This window comes from Monodelphis domestica, chromosome 3 (genome assembly GCF_027887165.1).
Source record: "Monodelphis domestica isolate mMonDom1 chromosome 3, mMonDom1.pri, whole genome shotgun sequence".
NCBI classification, from domain to species: domain Eukaryota; kingdom Metazoa; phylum Chordata; class Mammalia; order Didelphimorphia; family Didelphidae; genus Monodelphis; species Monodelphis domestica.
The window spans coordinates 173,852,596-173,875,609 of NC_077229.1; the positions used below are offsets into that span (position 1 = coordinate 173,852,596).

At 37.8% G+C, this 23,014-nt stretch overlaps 1 protein-coding gene across 1 annotated transcript in view; it reads right to left on the reverse strand.

Annotated features, from left to right (window-relative positions):
* The window catches only part of LAPTM4B (lysosomal protein transmembrane 4 beta), a 103,534-nt gene that overhangs the window by 57,410 nt on the left and 23,110 nt on the right, over positions 1 to 23,014 (reverse strand). The window contains exon 2 of the mRNA XM_007488145.3: positions 15,222 to 15,333. Coding sequence (XP_007488207.1) covers positions 15,222 to 15,333 — 112 coding nt within the window. The remainder of the gene's footprint in view (positions 1 to 15,221; positions 15,334 to 23,014) is intronic.

The following is a 23,014-nucleotide window of genomic DNA, read 5'->3' on the forward strand; positions in this document are numbered from 1 at the left end:
GAAAATTTTATAATCATGCCCTCAGTCGATAGCCTACATTTACTCTACTCATTCTGGACTTCCTGGCTTGCTGCTCTCTAGTCTGCGGGTCTAAATTCTCTGTAAGGGACAGCTAGGTAGTACAATAGATAAGAGTGCACCAAGCCTGAAGTTGGAAGAACCTCGGTTTGAATCTGGTCTTAGGGGGCAGCTGAGTAGCTCAGTAGATTGAGAGCCAGGCCTAGAGATGGGAGTTCCTAGGTTCAAATCTGGCCTCAGACACTTCCCAGCTGTGTGACCCTGGGCAAGTCACTTAACCCCCATTGCCTAGCCCTTACCACTCTTCTGCCTTAGAGCCAATACACAGTATTGACTCCAAGACAGAAGGTATGGGTTAAAAAAAGAAAAGTTTTCTCTTTCTGGTGAAGGCAGATTGTTACATTGGTATCCTAATGGGTGACATAAAAGGGGTCCAAGGATTCCAAGACAGAAGGTATGGGTTTTAAAAAAAAAATCTGGCCTCAGATACTTCCTAGCTGTGTGACCCAGGGCAAGTCACTTTACCCTGATTATTGCTCTTCTGTCTTTCAACTGTTTCTAAGACAGAAGGTAAGGGCTTAAAAAAAAAAAGAATTCTCTCTTAACCATAGTTCACAATGTTTTGCTTTAAAGCAGCTAAGTAGTTTAGTGGTGAGTTTTGGGGATGCCAAAGAATTCAAACAAAGTAAGGTGGAGAGCCATTGATTGGAAATGGCTAAAAGTGGTACATGAATTTAATGGAGTATTACTGTGCAAGGATAAAATCATGAATATGAAGAATATAAAGCAGTAAATTAAGACATATGAAATGATGCAAAATGAAGTAAACATAACCAAGAAAACAATCTACAGGATTACCATGATTTGGGGGCTAACTAAATGGCTCAGTAAATACAATGTTGGCCCTGAAGCCAAGAAGACTCATCTTCTGAATTCAAATCTAGCCTTAAACAATTTCTAGCTGTGTGACCCCAGGAAAGTCACTGAATCCTGATTATCTCAGATTCCTTATCTGTAAAACAAGCTATAGAAGGAAATGGCAAACCATCCCAAGAAGTAGTATCTCTGCCAAAACAAAAAACAAAAAAAAAAAAACCCTCCAAACGGAATAACAAAGCATTGAATATGACTTAAAAATGATTGAATGAAAACCACCACCACAATGTACACATAAAGAACTAAAAAGACAGAAATGAATTTTTTAATTATAAAATATAAACAAGGCCCCAAAGAGGAAAATGTACCTCCCTCTTACTTTTGCAGAGGTAGGGGACTATGGATGCAGAATGATAAATAACTGTCAAAAGTTAATTTTGATGAACTAGCTTCTTCAATCTCTTCTTTATTCTTTCTTACAAGAAATGGTTCTTTCAGTAGGAAAGTTAAGAGGGAATGTATTTGGAGTGAAAGCTAAATAAAAACATAATAAATTTTCTTTTTTTAATAAAAATTCTACCTGTGTTGGAATATTCATATATTAAACCTGATACAATGTCAGAAATACAAAGGTACTGGTCACTAATGGCTTACTTTAGTGAATCTGGACAGTTTTTGGACTGGGAAGAATCAATTTAAAAGAAGATGTTTATAGTTAAATAATGAATTACATGGTCAGTTAGCACGGAAATGGTTGGTGCAGATCTGATTAGATTAACAGACAAAACTGTCCAGTTATCTGGATGAGAAGGGAAGCAAAAACTGAGCATAAAGAGGAAGTAGCTGGTAGAACAAGAAAATACTAAACCTGTACAGCTGAGGATCAGCTGCAAACCCAAATATTTTAGCTTTGGGACCAACAGAGCCACCCCGGCCTTTGTTTTTGTTGTGATACCCTTGGCTTGATGGTAGAGATAAGAGTGTACCTAGTAAAGGAATGTTCTTTATGGCTGTAGTAAATGGAGCTAAACAGAAACGAGGCAAATAATGGGCTCCTATTCACCATTACATATGCTAACTAGCACAACAGAAACACTAACTAGATTTACACTTTGCAATGCATGGAATCAAACTTTGTTAACCCAAGCATGAAAAACAAGACCCTCTAAAAACAGACCATCGTCACCCTACCATTTCAGAGATCCCATCCTCTAAGCTTCCTTCTTACCAGGTAAGACCAGGTCACTACAGGGTGGGCTTCCATCAAAGTCTCTAAATCTGTCACCCAATCAAAATTGCCTGAAAGTCACATGAAATTGTTTGAGCCCTAAGTGTAAGGAGACAGGAGGTAGTTCCACTTGGGAACAGGCTGAAAATAGTGGCCATTTTTACCCTTTTAGCTAGTTATTTTTTGATTAGTAGTTGACTTGAAAATGACTGATAAAGTTGTTTACAGTATTTTCTAATTTGAGCTCTGTCTATATAAATTTTAGTTGTTTTAGTTGTGTCACAAATGAAATTTATTTATGAGCATTAGAAACAAGATCTGAAGACAGATCCTCTAACTCCAGAATCAATGAGGTTTCCACTGTTCTAGTCTAGCTCTAGCACCCTTTACCATAAAAAGCAGACTTTAAGATTCAGATGAGTAAACAATCACAAATATCCCTGTAAAATGGGCAGTTAGATGGTACAGTGGAGAGAGCCCTGGGCCTGGAGTGAGGAAGACTTGAGTTCAAATTATGCTTTAGACACTGACTGTGGGACCCCAGGCAAGTGACAACCTCTACTTCAGCTTCCTCATTTGTAATATGAGGTTAATAATAGAAGCTACTTTGAGGGTTGTAATGAAGATTGAAAAAGATAATATTTATAAAGTGCTATTTAGCTTCTAGCTATTGTTGTTATAAACAGAAAAAAAGGTTCTTTTCCTCCCACTTTATCTAGGCCAATCATAAACTCCTCTGAAATAACACAGATACTGCTTTCCAGGCAATTACATTTTTAATCATGCTCAAGGAAGATGGTCAAGGAGTTCCAAATGGAAATAAATAATACCAGGAATATTATTAATGTTTCCAATAAGGATAAGAAGTATGAAAATTTTGGCTAAGACATTACTGAAGCTCTTTTAATTTTTTAACTTAGCAGAAATCCTGTACGATGAAAGTCTTTTATTTCACTTTTAATTTTCCCTTTGCATAGCAAATTTCTCCTGTCCCCACTGCAGGGCAAATCATGTTAGACTGTTCCCTAAAATTAAATTCCTTACTTCATACTACAGTACCAGTTTCAAATGCACCTCCTAAAATCACATCACAGCCCACAGAAGGCTTAGCTCCTTGCCAGTAAATCCATCATCAAAATATATTAATTACCCACTGTGGACTGAGAGAATCTGAATGTCTCTTGTTTGAAGTTACCAGTTTCTCCAAACTCTCCATTCTCTTTCTTCCTAGGTATCCTCCTTCCTCCCTGTGAAATCTTAAAAGTTGGCAAAATGGACAGCTTGTCACCCACGCCTTCCTTGTCTGAGCTATAAACTGTCCAAACTCCCAAGTCATTTTAATTTCTCTTTTCTGGATGCTCGCCAGCTCTGGGGTACGTGACTGTCATTGTGTTTGCTTGGGAAGGATCAGTCTTCTAGTTACAATTTCACCAGTGCTGTATGGGGAGGCTCTTCCATGCCACACTGATCAGTCTCAGGCTACATCTGGTTAATCATTAGATCCCAAATCTTCCCCCTACAAAAGAAAATTGCTACTGAGGACTCTCTGTTCCTAGGTGGGAGGAGGTGAAGGACCTGGAAAGCTCTATTGTACCACCAACTTTCCATAGCCCTAGAACGGATCCGAGATCTATACATCTTGGCCTGACCATACTGGTTACAAGGTTATTTCACTTCACAAAGCTCTAAGCAATGACCATGGGCTATACATTGCCAACTGGGGGCTGACCAGTGAAGGTAGAAGGAAGAAGGAATTCCAGCTCTATTGCTTCTCCTAGCCCCTAAAAAGGGAATATTGGCGATTTGGTAATTTTTGTGGACACTATTTAAATCCTAACTCTCATTACTTCACTCTCAGGATATTAGAATACCCTACTAACTGGTCTTTCTGCCTACAGTCTCATCCCCCAGGCCAGATCTACATTTTTTGCTTTGTATATAAGACAACATAAGATTTTTCCTGGAAGGAAAAGGTCCAGGAAAGCAATGCTTTATACTCACAGGAGACACAATGGCTCATTGTATCTTTTGTTTTTTTCTGCTACACTCACATTAACTTACACTTGTGACTAGACATCCCCATCAGGATGAAGGCCACCTCCAAATATGAAAATATAAACAATAGCTTTTTATTCTAATAATGATAACTACAATCTACATACTCCTCTAAAATTTATAAAACAATCTACATGTTATCACATTTGATCCTCATACTAGACCTAAAAGAAAGGTGCTCCTATGATTCCCATTTTATAAAAGAGGAAACTGAGGCTGAGTGACTTGCCCAGAGTCATCTCACAGCTAAATAAATGACTGGGGAAGGATTTGAAACCAGTTCTCTTTCAGAGTCCAGCACTCTAATCTACTATACCACTTAGCTGACTACAAATGAAAATCTTGGTCTATGTTGATATAAATACAATTTATATAATACTCTATAAATATACACATAAATATACACAAATACTCTATAAAGAAGTAACAACCTACCTATCACAGGAGAACACCATGTGAGAATTTATTTCTTTTTAAACCTTTTTTAACCCTTATTTTCCATCTTAAGAGTCTTGAAGGTGGAAATAGTAAAAAAAATATATTCTGTTAAAAGGGAGAATAGACAATGAGGAAATATCACTAATCAACATGTATGCACCAAACGGAATAGCATCCAAATTTTTAATAGAGAAACTAGGAGAATTGAAGGAGGAAATAGACAGTAAAACCATATTAGTGGGAGACTTGAACCAACCACTATCAAATTTAGATAAATCAAACCAAAAAATAAACAAGAAAGAGGTAAAAGAGGTGAATGAAATCTCAGAAAAATTAGAGTTAATAGACATATGGAGAAAAATAAATAGGGACAAAAAGGAATACACCTTTTCAGCACCACATGGCACATTCACAAAAATAGATCATACACTAGGTCACAGAAACATGGCACTCAAATGCAGAAAAGCAGAAATAATAAATGCAACCTTTTCAGATCACAAGGCAATAAAAATATTGATCAGCAAGGGTACATGGAGAGCCAAATCAAAAATTAATTGGAAATTAAATAATATGATACTCCAAAATCGAATAGTTAGAGAAAAAATCATAGAAACAATTAATAATTTCATTGAAGAAAATGACAACGGCGAGACATCCTTTCAAACCTTATGGGATGCAGCCAAGGCAGTACTTAGAGGAAAATTCATATCCCTGAGTGCATATATTAACAAATTAGGGAGGACAGAGATCAAGGAATTGGAAATGCAAATCAAAAAACTTGAGAACGAACAAATTAAAAACCCCCAGAAGAAAACCAAACTAGAGATCCTAAAAATTAAGGGAGAAATTCATAAAATCGAAAGTGACAGAACTATTGAGCTAATAAACAAGACTAGAAGCTGGTACTTTGAAAAAACAGACAAAATAGACAAAGTACTGGTTAATCTAATTTAAAAAAGGAAAGAAGAAAGGCAAATTAACAGCATCAAGGATGAAAAGGGGGATCTCACCTCCAATGAAGAGGAAATTAAGGCAATCATTAAAAAACTACTTTGCCCAACTATATGGCAATAAATATACCAACCTAGGTGATATGGATGAATATTTACAAAAATATAAATTGCCTAGACTAACAGAAGAAGAAATAGATTTCTTAAATATTCCCATATCAGAAAAAGAAATCCAATAGGCAATCAAAGAACTTCTTAGAAAAAATCCCCAGGGGACATGACAGAGGATAGACTTTAAATGAACACTCTAATGCAAATACTAACAACAAAGCAATGGGTTCAAATCAAGAAAACATCTAATGCCCAGTGGACTTACGCGTCGGCTATGGGGGGTGGGGGGAGGAAAAGAAAATGATCTATGTCTTTAACGAATAATGCTTGGAAATGATCAAATAAAATATATTTAAAAAAAAAAAATCCCCAGGGCCTGACGGATTCACCAGTGAATTCTATCAAACATCCATCTTAAGAGTCAATACTGTGAATTGGTTCCAAAGCAGAAGAGCAATAAGGGCTAGGTTATTACTTTGGTAATATTCCCCTTGAGATTTTGATGGGCCAGGGGCTTCTGGGTGGCTCAGTGGATTAAGAGCCAGGTCTAAAGATAGGAGATCCTAAATTCAAATCTGGTCTCAGACACTTCCCAGCTGTGTTACCCTGAGCAAGTCACTTAACCCCCATTGCCTAGCCCTTACCACTCTTAACCTTGGAACCAATACATAATATGGATTCTAAGGTGGAAGGTAAGGGTTTATGGATTCTAAGGTGGAAGGTAAGGATTAAAAAAAAAAAAGATTATGATGAGCCAATCATGTTTACTACCAGGCTTCCTAACGGCTGTTTATATTTCTTTAGTCAGAATTCAATCTATGATCTAGAGCTCACAGCCAAACCAAGAGGAATTAATTACCAAAATAAAACTCCATGAGTTCACATATCAAATCCTTTAATTAAATCCAGATGTAGCACCACATGCACTTTGATCACTGCTTTTGTAACATGAATTAAAGAAGATCTGAAGTATGCCTGGCAAATCCACTCTGTGTAAGTCAGAGCTCTTTCTTCATTTGGAGATCATCATTTGCCTTTTTTCTTTTCTTTCAGCTTTTATTTATCTTTTGTGTGCCACTGTCTTTTCTTAATATACTCCTCTAGCCCTCACAAGATCCATCTCTTATATCTCCTACAATGGAAAAAAGAGATATAGATAGATAGATAGATAGATAGAATGAGAGAAAATGAAAGAAAGACAGGTCAGTAAAATAACCAGAGTAATCAGTGAAGTCTGTCAGTATCTGATGTGCTCCTGCACGGTCTTCTAGCTGTACAACAAAGAAATGGAGGAGCAGCATCCTCATCTCTCTTTTTCTATCCTTATAATTCTACAGCATTTGACTTTTAATTTTTGTTGCTGTTCTTGCCATTTGGTTTTATACTTCATTCGGTGAATTGTTTTGTTTTCCTGATTCCAGGTACTTACCCCTGTTTCAATTCAGGCAAATTTTCCTGTGCTTCACATGATTCTTCATACTCATTATTTCTTACAGAATAGTAATATACACTTAAATCTATGTACCACAATTCATTTAATACTTTTCCAATTGATTAGCATTTTTCTTATTTCTGATGTGGTCTTTCATGTGATTATCATCAACGATATCATAGATTCACTTACCAATGTTTCCTTACCAGTGTAAACATACACACCCACAAACCAACTTCTAATTTTCTGAAACTCTTACTATAGAGTGCATTTTAAACCCCACATTTATGAAACTGAGTTTTTTGTTGTTCAGTCATTCAGTTGTCTGACTCTTTATGGCCTCATGGACCATAGCAAGGTGTAAACCTTGAAATTTCTTAGACTTGTGAATGTTGGAAATTTCACCATTGGAAAGTTTCATACTTGGGAAAAATTTTCTACTGATAGTAAAAACTCTATTGGAATGTGAACCCCCTTGGCATGGGAGGATCTTTCTCCTCCCTACCTAAGACTACTTTAGGACAGAAACCTTTTGCTAAACAATGGAAAGGGCTTTGACCTATGCTTTAGCATAGAACAGGAAGTTCTTTGAGTCATGATTGATTATTGATACAATAGAGATACTTGGAATGACAGAACCAGGAACTTACAATCTCCACCCTACTCAGTCCTAACAGGATTTAGGAAGAGCTGCAGCATAGATCAAAATTTAATTATTTGAGAATATGACCTTCAACAGACATGTGCAAAGCCACAGACCTCTGGGTGGTCCTGGGTTAAGCTAGAGCCACCATTGGCACAGGGAAGACATGGACAGTGATTGGTAGATGTGAGAACTGAGGGGAGGGAACTGAGATGGTTTCCTTAAAGATAGAGGGGTCTGAGGACTGAGGAGGTTGGAGAGGTTTTGCTCTGAGAGGTTGTGCTCTGAGAAGCTTGCTCTGAAGAAGACTGAAGGTAGAGGCCCCTGAGACTGTTTCTCCATTTTGGTCACGTGAGTGATAGGGACTGATCTCTTTTCTTTGCCTCAGCTATCTAAGGGCTTGGGCCTTTTGGCCCAGCCTAAACAGAGGGGGTATTTAAGCCCTATTCCCTTCTCTCCCCTCTCTCTCTCTCATTCTCTCTCTCTCTCTCTCTCTCTCTCTCTCTCTCTCTCTCTCTCTCTCTCTCTCTCTCACTCATACCTTTCTTCCTCCTGTTTGTAATAAAAAACTCCATAAAAGGTTGACTGCTGACTTGAGTTTTCATTTAGGAATTACATAGCTGAATTCCTTGGCGACCTTAAATTAATATATATCAGTCTTTTAAAGTGATTTCCTTGTCACAAAGGGAAGACTTTCTGTCTTCCACTCTCTTTCAAAGTTTGTCCAAGTTCAAATTTGTTGTTTCCGTGTCACTACACCTCTCAACCTCTGCTGTGCCCTTTTCCTTTCTCCTTCAATTTTTCTCAACATCAGGGTATTTTCCAATGAGTCCTGTCTTCTCATTATGTGGCCAAAGTATTTAACTTCGGCTTCAGTATTTGATCTCCCAGTGAATAATCCAAATTTTTATCATGCAAAACACACTTCTTTGTTGGTCACTGTTGTTAGAGCACATTCATACAAAACCAAAACCTCCAAATAAATCCATAAATACACTGACATGAAAGATAGTGTGTGAGCTGCATCCACTGACCCTAACATTTCTTTCTCTGGAATGGGTAGCATTCCCTGTCATAAATCTTTCAGTATTGTCCCAGATTATTGTATTGCTGAGAGTAGCAAAGTTAGCCATTATACGATACAGCTGTTACTTTGTAATATTCTCCCAGTTCTTCTTATTTTGCTCTGTATCAGTACATGCAGATCTTCCTAGCTTTTTCCAAAACCATCTTGCTTATCATTTCTTATAACTGTTATCTGAGTTTAAAACAACTTAGCTTCTGGCTTGGAATCAATACTAAGTATCAGTTCCAAGGCAAAACAATTATAAAGACAGAGATGAGGTGACTTGCCCAAGGTTATACAGCTAGGAAGTATCTAAGGCCAGAATTGAACTCAGGACCTCCCACATACAGTACTGAACATCTACTGAGCCACCTTTTTTGCCTCAAATTGTCTTAACTTACAGGAACGTAATTTCACTCAAAATATAAGGCTCTGGTGAGATATGCCATGCATAACCCTTAAATTACTATTTAAATGTCAATTATTATTTCAGGTAATTTGTAGTTTTGCTCACAACTAGAGTCAAATATGATATGACAATTATGATAGCTGACTGCTTCAGTTCCTGAAGACTAATTAAAGTAGGCCAAATCAAATAATTAGAAAAATTCAAGAGGCAAAAAGGTAATAAAAAGAGGGGTCAATCCAAATGGACAATATTTTCCATTTGGTCAGCTTCAAGGGGGAAGGGGGGGCACAAGCATGACAATTCAATTCTTCATTGCACATGAAAAGAGAATATAAACCTCAAATGCACTGGAGTTAATAGCCAGCGCATTACAAAATAGAGTAACTATTTTGGAGTTTTAAGTACTGGCAGGCTTTTGAAGTCAGCTAAATAAAGCCTACATTGTCAGACAATCATCACCAGGGTTAATCTCTGAGAATTAGGACACACTATTCCATTTTAATGCCAGTTTCAGCTAAAGTCCCATCTGTCTATTATAACTCTTCGTTCCCTAAACCTAATTATGTAAAGAGATAAGGGGAAAATGTTGTCATCTTATCAAATTGCATTTAATGAAGAGAAGGAACAAGTATTTATTATGTGCCTACTGTGTGCCAGGTGCTTTGCAAATATCTCATATAATCCCATTAACAACTGAAATGGGGTACTTCATAAAGCTAATCCAGACACCTAGAAGTTCAATTTAATGGCACCAATATTTATTGATTCGTCTGTTGATTAATAAATGAATCTACTGGCCAGGGCAGACTTTCCTACTGAAAGCTGCCTCGAACTGAAGTTACAGACAGTTTTATAGTTACAGATGTGCAAGACGTAAAGCAAGCTTATTCGATGTCGAAAATGAGATATTGCTTTCAATCATACCTACAGTGAGATATAGCCTTAGTGACCAGAGCAAGCAAGCCTTATCGTACAGAAGCCAGATGTGCCATTAGCATGGGTGGACAGGACAAGACATTTCATTGTGTATCTTACTGGATTTATCTCTTCTTTAAGGGGTCATCCTCAAGTACATTAACCATATGTTACCTCTGACTTTCCCCTAAGAAAGTGCATTCTTGATGTCTGCTTTCTACAAGGAAAAGCAGGCCTATTGATTAATACCTTAACCAATGAATCAAGGACTTGGGTTTATTTCATTTCACAACCCAGGGAGAGAGGTGCTATTATTAAGCCCATTTCACAACTGAGAAAATTGAGACAGACAGATAGATGTCCTGACTTGTCCAGGGTCACACAATTATTAAGTGTCTGGTGCCAGACTAGAGATCAAATCATTCTGACACCAGGCATGATGGTTTATCTGGCTGCTAGAAATAAAAAAACCACCTCTCAAAATTATTCTTTTAACATATATATATCTTTTGAAGGGAGGTAGAATAATTACTACTACCTTTGTAGTAATCATGAATTTTTTAAAGCTAACATTAAGTTTTTTGTAATTTTTTTTTTTAAAACCCGTACCTTCTATCTTGGAATCCATACCTATTATCAGTTCAAAGGCAATGGGGGTTAAGTGACTGGCCCAGGGTCACACACCTACAAAATGTCGGAGGACAGATTTGAACCTCCCATCTTTTTTTAAATTAACCTCATTACTATTATAGGTAATATGATAGGGATTCACTATCCCTCCCAGAAGAAATAAATAAGTGTGACAGATGCCCTAAGTATTATACATCTGCCAAAATACAAGTAGAGATGTCATAGTATAACATATAGTACTGAGTTTGGATTTAATAAAACTAGGCTCACAGAATCAACCAAAAAAGTAGGTGAAATAATAAAACTTTAGCAAAGATGCAGAATATAAAAAAACCCACATAAGACATCAGCGTTTCTATATACCTCCAACCCATTTCAGCAGCAAGAATTACAAAGAGAAATTCCATTTATAATCACCCTAGACAATATAAAATACTTAGGAATCTATCTGCTGAGATAAACACAGGAACTATATGAACACAACTACAAAACTCTTTACACAATTAAAACTAGATCTAAACAATTAGAAAAATTGATTGCTCATGGGTGGGATGAGCTAACCTAATAAAAATGACAATCCTACCCAAATTAATTTACCTAGTGCCATACCCATTGAACTATCAAAAAACTTTTTTTACTGAATTAGAAAAAAACACCATAAAAGTTCATTTGGAAGAACAAAAGATCAAGGATATCCAGGGGAATCATGAAAAAAAAATGCAAAGGAAGGAGGCCTTGCAGTCCCAGATTTCAAACTATACTCTAAAGCATTGGTCATCAAAACAATACAGTACTGGCTAACAGATAAAAGGAGGATCAGTGGAACAGACTTGGGGTAAATGACCTCAGCAAGAGTCTATGACAAGCCCAAAGATCCCAGCTTTGGGGACCAAAAACCCACCTTTTGATAAAAACTGCTGGGAAAATTGGAAGACAATATGGGAGAGATTAGATTTGGATCAACATCTCACACCCTACACCAAGATAAACTCAGAATGGATGAATGATTCGAATATAAAAAACGAAACTATAAGCAAATTAGGTGAACACAGAATAGTATACATGTCAGATCTTTGGGAAAGGAAAGACTTTAAAATCAAGCAAGAGCTAGGAAAAAAAATCACAAAATGTAAAATCAATAATTTTGATTACATCAAATTTAAAAAGTTTTGTACAAACAAAACTAATGCAACCAAAATTAGAAGGGAAACAACAAATTGGGAAACAATCTTCATAACAAAAACCTCTGACAAATGTCTAATTACTCAAATTTATAAAGAACTAAACCAATTGTACAAAAAAAAAATCAAGCCATCCTCCAATTGATAAATGGGCAAGGGACATGAACAGGCAATTTTCAGTTAAAGAAATAAAAATTAATAAGCATATGAAATTGTTCTAAATCTCTTAGAATCAGAGATGCAAATCAAAACTCTGAGGTATCACCTCACACCTAGCAGATTGGCTAATATGACAGCAATGGAAGGTAATAAAAACTGGAGGGGATGTGGCAAAGTTGGGACATTAATGCATTGCTGGTGGATTTGTCAATTGATCCAACCATTCTGGAGGGCAATTTTGCCCAAAGGGTGCTAAAAGACTGTTTTCTCTTTGATCCAGTGATAGCACTGGTGGGATTGTACCCCAAAGAGATAATAAGGAAAATCATAACTGCACTCTTTGTGGTGGCAAAAAATTGGAAAATGAGGGGATGCCCTTCAATTGGGGAATGGCTGAACAAATTTTGGTATATGTTGGTGATGGAGTACTATGGTACTCAAAGGAATAATAAAGTGGAGGAAATTCCATGAAGACTGGAACAACCTCTAGGAATTGATGCAGAGTAAGAGGAGCAGAACCAGAGCAATGTACACAGAGACTGATACACTGTGGTACAATCAAATGTAATCATTCTCCATTAGTGGCAATGAAGTGATCCTGAACAACCTGGAAGGATGAGAAAAAAAAACACTATCCACATTCAGAGGAAAAACTGTGGGAGTAGAAACACAGAAGAAAAACAACTGTATGATTACATGGGATATGGTTAGGGATGTAGACTCTAAATGAACATTCTAATGCAAACACCAACAACATGGAAATAGATTCTGCTCAAGGACACATGTAATACCCAATGAAATTGTGTGTCCACTGCGGGAAGGGTGGGGGAAGGGGAAAGAGGGAAATAATGTGATTCTTGTAACCAAGGAATAATGTTTTAAATTAAATAAATAAATTAATTTTACAAAACTATGCTCATGTCACGATCTTGGGGATCCCAGAATAGGGACCAAAGGGGTATAGCATAAAGGGAGGAGAGACTCTCACACTGGCAGGCTTATAACAATCTAGTTTTATTCCACCATGTTCCACAATCAGGCTTCTGCTGTTCTGCTTTCAGCCAGAAGCTACCAAGGTAGCTCATTAAGGGAAGCAAATGGCCAACAAACATAGTTTTGACTAGAGCCTGGCCTCTGGAGCCAGGGATGAGATTTCTTTCTTCTTTCCATATCTTTCTCAAGGTTACGTTGTCCTTTTCTCTGCACCTGTGTCCTCTTTGTGAACTTACAGGATAGAAGAGGGAGAGGAGTTAGGGGGGGATTTAATCCCTAGGTCCCCACAGTCATCCCCCCCATCCCCAGCTCAAATCTCACTTCTGGTGTTGATTAGCTATGTAATATGGGGGAAGCCACTCCTCTTCCTTCATGTATCATATTCCCTAGGACTGCATTCTTCCTCAGTGGGAGGTGTTTACACAGCACAAATCCATCTTGTAAAATGCAAACTGAAAGTTAGCAACCATAACACTCTCCTCACTTCTTACAGACTCTGACTCAAGACCTGATAAACATTTCCCTTCTGATAAGGTTGGAAGCATGAGGGCAAAGGAGACTCCTGTTTTCTGGATAAAGGTAATGAAACAATAAACCTTGAAGATTATGGCAACTAATGTCCATTATTTGGGAAATAAAAGTCTAGGCTTGTTTGTTTTTAATGCAATTGAAATATTCATTCACAGATGAATCATTTTCATGTATTATCCAAAACAACTTTTTAATTTTGACCTGACTACACCAACCAGCCTACATCATCCTGGTTATCTAACCTGTCAATCCAGCACATGTCTGCTAAGAGTAAAAACTAATTTAATATAAACTAAAACATCATAGAACTAGACAGTTAAAGAAAAAAAAAGAAAACTTGTCCAGGCAAACATGCAGCAGAGAGCAGCCCATTCAATATATTCTTTTTTTTTTTTTAAACCCTTACCTTCTGTCTTGTAGTCAATGCTGTGTATTGGCTCCAAGGCAGAAGAGTGGTAAGGGCTAGGCAATGGGGGTCAAGGGACTTGCCCAGGGTCACACAGCTGGGAAGTGTCTGAGTTCAGTTTTGAACCCAGGACCTCCAATCTCTAGTCTCAATCCATTGAGCCACCCAGCTGCCCCCTCATTCAATATATTCTAAAGCCAAATAGAAATGAATTTGGATTACCTGCTCTTTGGGATTATGTAGACAATATTCAAAGTATAAAGCCATTATAATTCCAAACATCTAGAGCACCAGAAAGGTGTACGTGACTTTTAGTTTCATGACACTGGTCTCCATCCCTCAACCAAAGCCTTGCATGTTCTGAAGACTAAATTGGATCTTATCTTCCTGGAGATAATAACAAAGTAATTTCTAGAAAGGGGAGTAGTTAGTATATTGTCTTCCAGAGAAGTGCGTAAGGGCAGCTAGGTGGTGAAGCAGACAGAGTACTCTTCCTGAAGTCAGATTGATTCTTCTTGAGTTCAGTCTGGCCTCTGACACTTACTAGTTTTTTGACCCTGGGTAAGTCACTTAACCCAGTTTGCCACAGTTTCCTTGTCTATCAAATGAGCGAGAGAAGGTAATGGAAAACCTCTATGGTATATTTGCAAAGAAAATTCCAAATAGAATCACAAAGAATCAGACATGACTGAATAAGAAAAGAAGTGCCGAAATAGAGAAAGTCAGTGGGTTTCAAGACAAGTGGGATTTATGTTCTCTGAAACTGAAATGGGAAGGGGTTCTCTTGAGAAGATGCATCAGGTATATTTCTTTATGATAGAAATGTTGGTTAGTTAGCAGACTGCCAAGCACACAGTATGTAATAAATGTTTTATCTGTATATTTGATTCAATTTATGGTGAAAGGAAAGAACTCACTCAAATTCAGAATGGGGGGGAGCGGGGGGACAGTAGACATTGAATCAACCTAAGTACCAATGTTATCTTCATATAAATATGGAACAGCTGAAGGTATGTGCAAAATCACCAGGAACATTAAGCAACAAATAGATATTTTAACTTGTTCAATTCAGGCACAGCATATTTAATTAGTAGCTGGAAATCTACCCTACATCTCAACTCATAGGAATTACTTTTAAAAATACCACCAATCTACACAATGGGTTATTAAATGTACTTACTGGCATCATCCATGAATTCAAAGTCACCCCCCAGTTCAGAATTGGATAAGTGATACTGATCTGGATCTGCCATGGCACTCAATAGGATCAGAAGTACCACTGCATTGATGATCTACAGTAGGAAATGGAAGAGAAAGGTAAAACATTAGTTTTGTAAAACATGCCAAGAACAATAACAATAATAACAATAGCTAGCACTTATATTGTACTTTAAGTCTTTACAAATATGATCTCATTTGATCCTCACAATAACACTTGGTCTAGAGACAGGAGGTCCTGGGTTCAAATCTGGCCTCAGACACTCCCTGGTTGTGTGACCTTGGGCAAGTCACCTAACCCCACTGCCTAGCCCTTACCACTCTTCTACTTTGGAACCAGTACGTAGCACTGATACTAAGGTGGAAGTAAGGGATTAAAAAAAAAATAATTAGTTTTAGAGAGGGGCAGCTAGGTAGCACAATGGTTAGAGTGCCAGACCTGAAGTCAAAAGGATCTGGGTTCAAATGTGACCTCAGACCTCAGACCTTCCTCCTAGCTGTGACCTTGGGCAAGTCACTTAACCCCCACTGCCCAGTCCTTAATACTCTGCCCCACTTAAAAGCATTCTCAGTATTGATTCTAAGAAAAAAAAGGCAAGGGCTAAAAAAACTTCCAATAATCATTGGAGATATGTGCTATTATTTTCCCCATTTTACAGATAAGGAAACTGAGGCTGAGAGAGGTCAAATAACTTGCCCAGTCACATAGCTAAACAAGGTTTAACTAAGTTTAACTAACTAAGTTCAGTACTCTGTCCCCTGTGTTACTGGCTTCAGAAATAAGTTCACTTACTTTCCCCTATGAGATGGGAGAGAGAACAAATCAACCCTGGGATCAAAAGCCAGTCAATCAAGCACATCCACCAGATAATATTTCTATGGTAAATTCTTATTCCAGTTATAATTCTGAAGATATAAATCATAGGAATTAAATCATTAAATATAGAAATTGAGAAACAATCACCAGTCATAAATCAACTTTTCACTAAAAATAAGTAATACAACTAGGAGGAAATAAAAGAAAAAATTATGACATGATGACTTGAAAAGCCAAGATATATACGGTTGCCAATAAGAATGTCTTCATCAAACTAATTTACTAGGTTCTTCTTTGTATGGATGTCATGGTCTCTGTCTGAGTGATCTTTGTACCACACTGCTCAGTACTGGACTGGCCCACTGGCACTCTAAGGATGACAAGGGTAAGAAGGAAGACAATGGGGCTCAATGAATGTTGTCCGGTTGAGTTACTTTCCTCTTCCCTCCCTTCCATTTTTGTTCATTTCCTTATGTCATTCTCATTTCCCACAGACTCACAGCATTTCTCCAAAGCCTTTACCATATGAAACAGTTTCTACATTAATAACGAGGCACTCAAGCTCCTTCTCCTCCCAACTCAACCAAAGTAATGAATCTATGGTAAAGGGATGACCAAAGGTCTCAGTAGTGTGTGTGTGTGTGTGTGTGTGTGTGTGTGTGTGTGTGTGTGTGTGTGTGTGAGAGAGAGAGAGAGAGAGAGAGAGAGAGAGAGAGAGAGAGAGAGAGAGAGAGAGAGAGAATGAATCTGCCTAACCTCTGGATACAGCCACCAGCACAGTAATGTTCAATTTTAAACTCATCTAAGTAATTACTGATTAGAACTAATCAAGACAGTGATTCTTCATTGTTATTCCAATCAAAGGACTAGTATAAAAAGTCATTAATGTAAAAGTCAATGAAGCATTTAAGAAATCAACCCAATTTATCCTTGGGATGATTTTTAATTTTAAACAAATAGGAATAAATGATCATCTACTCAAATATGAATGTATGCATAAGGATGAGCAAACATGAATGCATAACCAAGCAGGAATATATTCCCAAAGTAAATAGGGAGTAAGCAAAGTTAGCCAAAGAAAATATTAGGGGTTGCACAACTTCATTTTGAAAAAGTATCTTTACCAGTTATGCTTCAGAAGGAAAAATATTTCATCTTTGTATATATGCCCTCATTAAGTGTCTTGACAGTGGGTGCTTAATAAACCTTTGTTATATTGTATACAAGGCATGAGAAACAGAAGGGCAACATAACGGAACAGTTAGTACCCTACTTTGATCATAACAGACTGAATAAAGGCAAGTACCCCAAAATTAGCTTAATTTATTAATTAATTCGCTTAAGTAAGAGGGGCAGTAAGATGACTCAGTGGATAGAGAACCAGGTCTGGAGACACATGGTCCTGTGTTCAAATATGGCCTCAGACACTTCCTAACTGTGTGATCGTGGACAAATCACTTTACCCCAATCCAACCCTTACCAATCTTCTGCCTTGAAACTGATACTCAATAGTGATTCTAAGGCAGAAGGTAAGGGTTTAAAGAATAGTAAAATAAAGCTAGAAAGCTAGGCTGAAGCTAGATGACAAAAGTATTTTAAATTCCAACGTAAGGGGTTTGTATTTCATTAGGCACTGATGGTTTTTGAGAAAGAGCAGCATGATGAGACTTGTGCACCAAGATGATTATCTTGACAGCTGTGTGGAGAATAGAGACAGATGTCAGTTCAGGGACTCTTACAATAGTCTAGACCTATCCAGAGACAATGAGAACTTGAACAAGAGTGTTGACAGTGGGATAAGAAAGGAGGTAATGGAGGCAAAGGATATTTGTGGGAGAATGGATAGAATTTAGCAATTAGTTGACCTTGTTGGGTGGGGGGAGGGATAGGAAAGAATCCAAATGATCCTGAAGTTTTAAGCTTGCATGACTGAAAGGATAGTCATACAGCCAAAAGAAATAGGGAAGTTGAGAAGAAAAGTCATTTTAAAAGAGAAGATGGTACATTCAGTTCAGTACATGTTTCTTTTAAGGAATCCACAGGATATTCAGCTGCAGGATGGGAATTCAAGAATGAGATCAAGCTTAGATATATGACTTTGGGTCATATGCAAGGAGGTTATACAAGTGGAGGGGCTGGAAGCAGCCAAGCATATATAGAGGGAAGGGAAGAGAATTGAAGAAAGAGCCTTGGAAAAAACCCAGACTTAGTGGATATAAAGAGTGAGATGACCAGAGAAGAAGAATAAAGAGAGTAGTCAGAGGTAGTTGGGTGGTTCGGTGGATACAGTGCCAGATGGGAGGTCCTGGGATCAAATCTGTCCCCAAACATTTCCTACCTCTAAGACCCTGAGCAAGCCACTGAACCCCTATTGCCTGGCCCTTACTGTCCTACTGCCTTGGAAGCAATACTTAGTATCCATTCTAAGACAAAAAGTAAAGGTTAAAAAAAAAAAAACACGATAGAGTAGTGAGACAGATAGAAGGAGGCAATAACATCATAGAAGCCAATGGAACAAATATCAAGAGAAATAGCCAAGAAGAACAAGAACTAAGCAAAGGATTCCAGAGAGGTGCTTCAGTGGAATCATGGGAATGGAATTCAAATTGTGGAGAATTGAAGACTGAATGTGAGAGGAATATATATCTTTTCTAGACATTTGGCAATAAATGGAAACCTAATAAAGGAAGGAGGAGCTACTGGAATCAAGAGAAGGTTGAACTGTGACTGTCAGTCTTCCTAGAATGATACTGAGCAGGTTATCATTTAGGAGAAGAAAGCAAAAGTCCCAGTTGCCTGGTACTTCAGTTTCTAAAGATGCAGCCTGTTCTGCCTATGCAGGTAATCAAAAAGGACTATTCCGGGGCACAGCTAAGTAGCTCAGTGGGATAAAGAGCCAAGCTTAGAGATGGGAGGTCCTGGGTTCAAATCTGATCTCAGATACTTCCTAGCTCTGTGATCCTGGGCCATTCACTTATCCCCCATTGCCTAGTTCTTACCACTTATCTGCCTTAGAACAAATACATAGTACTGATTCTAAGAAGGAAGGTATGAGGGGCAGTTGAATGGCTCAGTGGATTGAGAGTCAGGCCTAGAGACGGGAGGCCCTAGGCTCAAATGTGGCCTCAGAGACTTCCTAGCTGTGTGACTCTGGGCAAATCACTTCACCCCCATTGCCTAGCCATTATCACTTTTCTGCCTTAGAACTAATACACAGTATTGATTCTAAGATGGAAGGTGAGGGAGAAAGAAAGACAGAAAGACAGAAAGACAGACAGACAGAAAGAAAGAAAGAAAGAAAGAAAGAAAGAAAGAAAGAAAGAAAGAAAGAAAGAAAGAAAGAAAGAAAGAAAGAAAGAAAGAAAGAAAGAAAGAAAGAAAGAAGGCAGCTGGGTAGCTCAGTGGATTGAGAGCCAGCCCTAGAGACGGGAGGTCCTAGGTTCAAATCTGGCCTCAGACACTTCCCAGCTGTGTGACCCTGGGCAAGTCACTTGACATACTATAAAAAAGCATACATACAAAAAAGAGACATACTATTCCCACCCACAAGTATAGAAACTCTGGATGTGTCCTTCCAGAAGCAGGGTTACCTCCATATTAGTCCATGCTCTAAAGCCTCAATTATGAAAGATATTAGTTTTTTTAACCTGGAAAAATCCTAAAACATTTTAAGTGTAAGATAATTTTTACTATTTATTATTTCTTTCTTTCCCCTCTCTGTTCCTAACTTTCTGGACTTCAAAACTATGCTCTTAGCTGCAAACTCACTCTGGAACCTCCCTCAGCTTCTAGGGCTTCCTCACCTTGGAATATCCAACTATTTCACTCTGAAATATCCATCTGAGCAGCAGGCTAGTCATCTTCTCCTTTCAGTGAGTTCCTTGTGTGCCCTCTGTTTTGTGGAAGGACACGGGCGAGCCAACCTTTACTCTCCTCACATCCATATTGTTCATGTTCTGGACTTCAAAACCATTCTCTATCCCTGCCCCCACCTACTCCACTTTTCGTGTGTTGTCTTCTTCCCCATCAGACTACAAATGCCAATAGAGAGACAATAGGAACTACCCTCTCCTTTTGCTTGTATTTCTATCCTCAGGGCTTATTGCAGGGCCTGGAACAGAATAACCACTCAATAAATGCTTACTGCTTTGTTGTCTTGACATTATAGTTTTGGTTACATTAGGAAGATCTCATTGTGGGAAAGCCATTCAATGAATTTGTTGCTCCAGTTGCCCAGTTTGATCCTCACTCATTTCCATGTTATACTGTGATAAATCTGAACTTCTTAAGCCATAAGAAGCAATAGGTGCCACTAGGAAACACTGAAGTGGTTTCATAATTTAAATATGAACTCTTAGGAGCAGGAAAATAATCAAAAGAAGAGGAAGAGAAACTGCTTTTCATAGATGAGAAGATAATTATGGATGAACACGGAAAAGCAGTATTGCTAACTCCTATTTTTTCTTGTTTTCTCCAACTAAGAGAATGCTCTTCATATTGAGATATGTATTTTAAAAAATGGTTAATCCAGAAGTGAAACTCAATATAAATGAAGGCAAAGTAAGACATCACCCAGCTGAATTATGTAAGATAAAATCACTGGGCCCATGAGCTATGCCCCAGGGTACTGTAAAAACGTATGAAGGATTATTAAGTTACTATTTGAGATCATGGGGAGGGGAGAATGGAAGAGAGTGCAGGACCAAAAAAAATAAATGTCCCCATTTTTTAAACTTGACTTTGGGGGGCAGCTGGGTAGCTCAGTGTGTTGAGAGCTAGCCCTAGAGATGAGAGGTCTTGGGTTAAAATCTGGCCTCAGACACTTCCCAGCTGTATGACCCTGGGCAAGTCACTTGACCCCCATTGCCTAGCCCTTACCACTCTTCTGCCTTGGAGCCAATACACAGTATTGACTCCAAGACGGAAGGTAAGGTTTAAAAACAAAAACAAAAAAAACTTGACTTTGATGGCTGGCATAAACATCTAAAACGAGTGATTAAAGAGATGGTTTGTAAGCATTCAGCAAATGGAAGCAATGATCACTAAAAACCAGCATGAGGTTAACAAGAATTAATCATGCCAGTTTAGACTTATTATTTCCTTCTCTGAAAGAAGATCTACGAAACTGGTAACTCAGAATGATGCTGCAGGTAGAGAATGGATTTTAACAAGGCATGTGAAGAGGACACTTGTGATTTACTTGTGGACAAAATGGAGAACTAGAGATTAGAAAGCTAAGTGGATTTAAAATTGGCTGAATGACTGGACCCAAAGGACAAGGACTGATGGATATATTACCTATAGGGGGTCACTGTAGCATATGTGCCCCAGAAAGCCTTGTGCTGTTTAACCTTTTTACTAATGATTTAGATAAATGCATAGATGGGATGGTTATGACATTTATGGTTGACCCAGGTAGGAGTGAACTAAATATCTCAGTAGGTTAAGATAACAATTTAAATTTAAGATGAAGTTGAACAGAGATAAATATAAAGACCTACATTTATTTGACTTTTAAAAATTAACTGTACAAGCATCAGCAGAGGAGTGGGGAGAAAATTGACCAAACCTCTTAGTTTATGTGAAAAAAATTTGCCATCATCTAGATGAGTTGCCATCATCTAGAAGAACCTTCACTTTTAGCTTGCTTTTCCCCTCCCCAGTCCTAGACATCTCAAAATTCATTCTGGAAAGCTGCTACAATTGAGGGCCTCTTCCTACCTTGCCTTCTAGATTCACTCAGGCTGTTTGGCTGCTTACAGGGCACAGAGTCAATGATTTAATTTCTTCTGATGAAACAGAGGACCTCAAGGCCAATATCTACTTTTCTTCCTAAAATCCTCCAAGCCTTCCCATCTGCCCTATTTCTATGCTCTGCATATGCTCCTTCCCTTCATTCTTACCTTAACATCCATATAACCCTGTCAGTCTCTCAACTTTATCATTTATCCCATTGTTGAATCCTTAAGACTTCCTGGCCTTTCCATCTATGATGCAATTAAACTTTCTTTTATGTATTATCTCTCTCCATTAAAATGAGAACTCTTTGATGCTCAAAACTGACTCAATTTTTCTATTTGTAATCCCAGAACAATATACCCAATGTTTAGCATAGTAAATGTTTAATAAATGCTGTCTTAATTCCTTTATTTGTTCAAACTTAGTCAACAGTGTAAATTTGATTTAAAAAAAAAATGAGGGCAGCTGGGTGGCTGATACTATACTAGGATATATTAAGTAGTAGATACAACCCTGCCTAGAATTAAAAAAGGAGGATAGTCTCACATTAATGTGCCTTAATCAGATCACATCTGAAGTATTCAACATTTAGTATTGTATGCCACATTTCAGGAAGGGCACGAATTACCAAGAGTAATCAGAGATGATGAGATTTGAAACTTTGCCATAAAAGGATTAGTTGAAAAGAAATTGGCCCTATTTAGACTGGAGAAGAGAAAATTTGGGGGAACATGATAATTGTCATCATGAAGTTCTGAAAATACATGAAGGGCTGTCCTGTAAAACAGAAGTTAGGTTTGTTGTACTTGGTTTCAGAAAGTAGAACTAGGAACTTGTCCCTTGGAGTTGTCCAGGATCCTTGCTTGGTAGGTAAGTCATTCACAGTTTATCATCATACATTATTATTGTCATTGTATACATCACTCTCTTGGTTCTGCTCACTTCCCTCTGCATCACTTCATATAAGTCTTTCCAGGTTTGTTTTTTTTTTATCATTGTTTTTCATTATTCTTTTATGAACATATACCACAATTTGGCCATTCCTCAACTGATGGGACATCTCATCAATTTCCAGTTCTTTACCACCACAGACAGCTACCATAAGTATTTTAGAATATGTTATTTCTTCCTCTTTTCCTTGATCACCTTAGGAAATAAACCTAATAGTGGTATTACTGGCATACAAAAAGCATACCCAA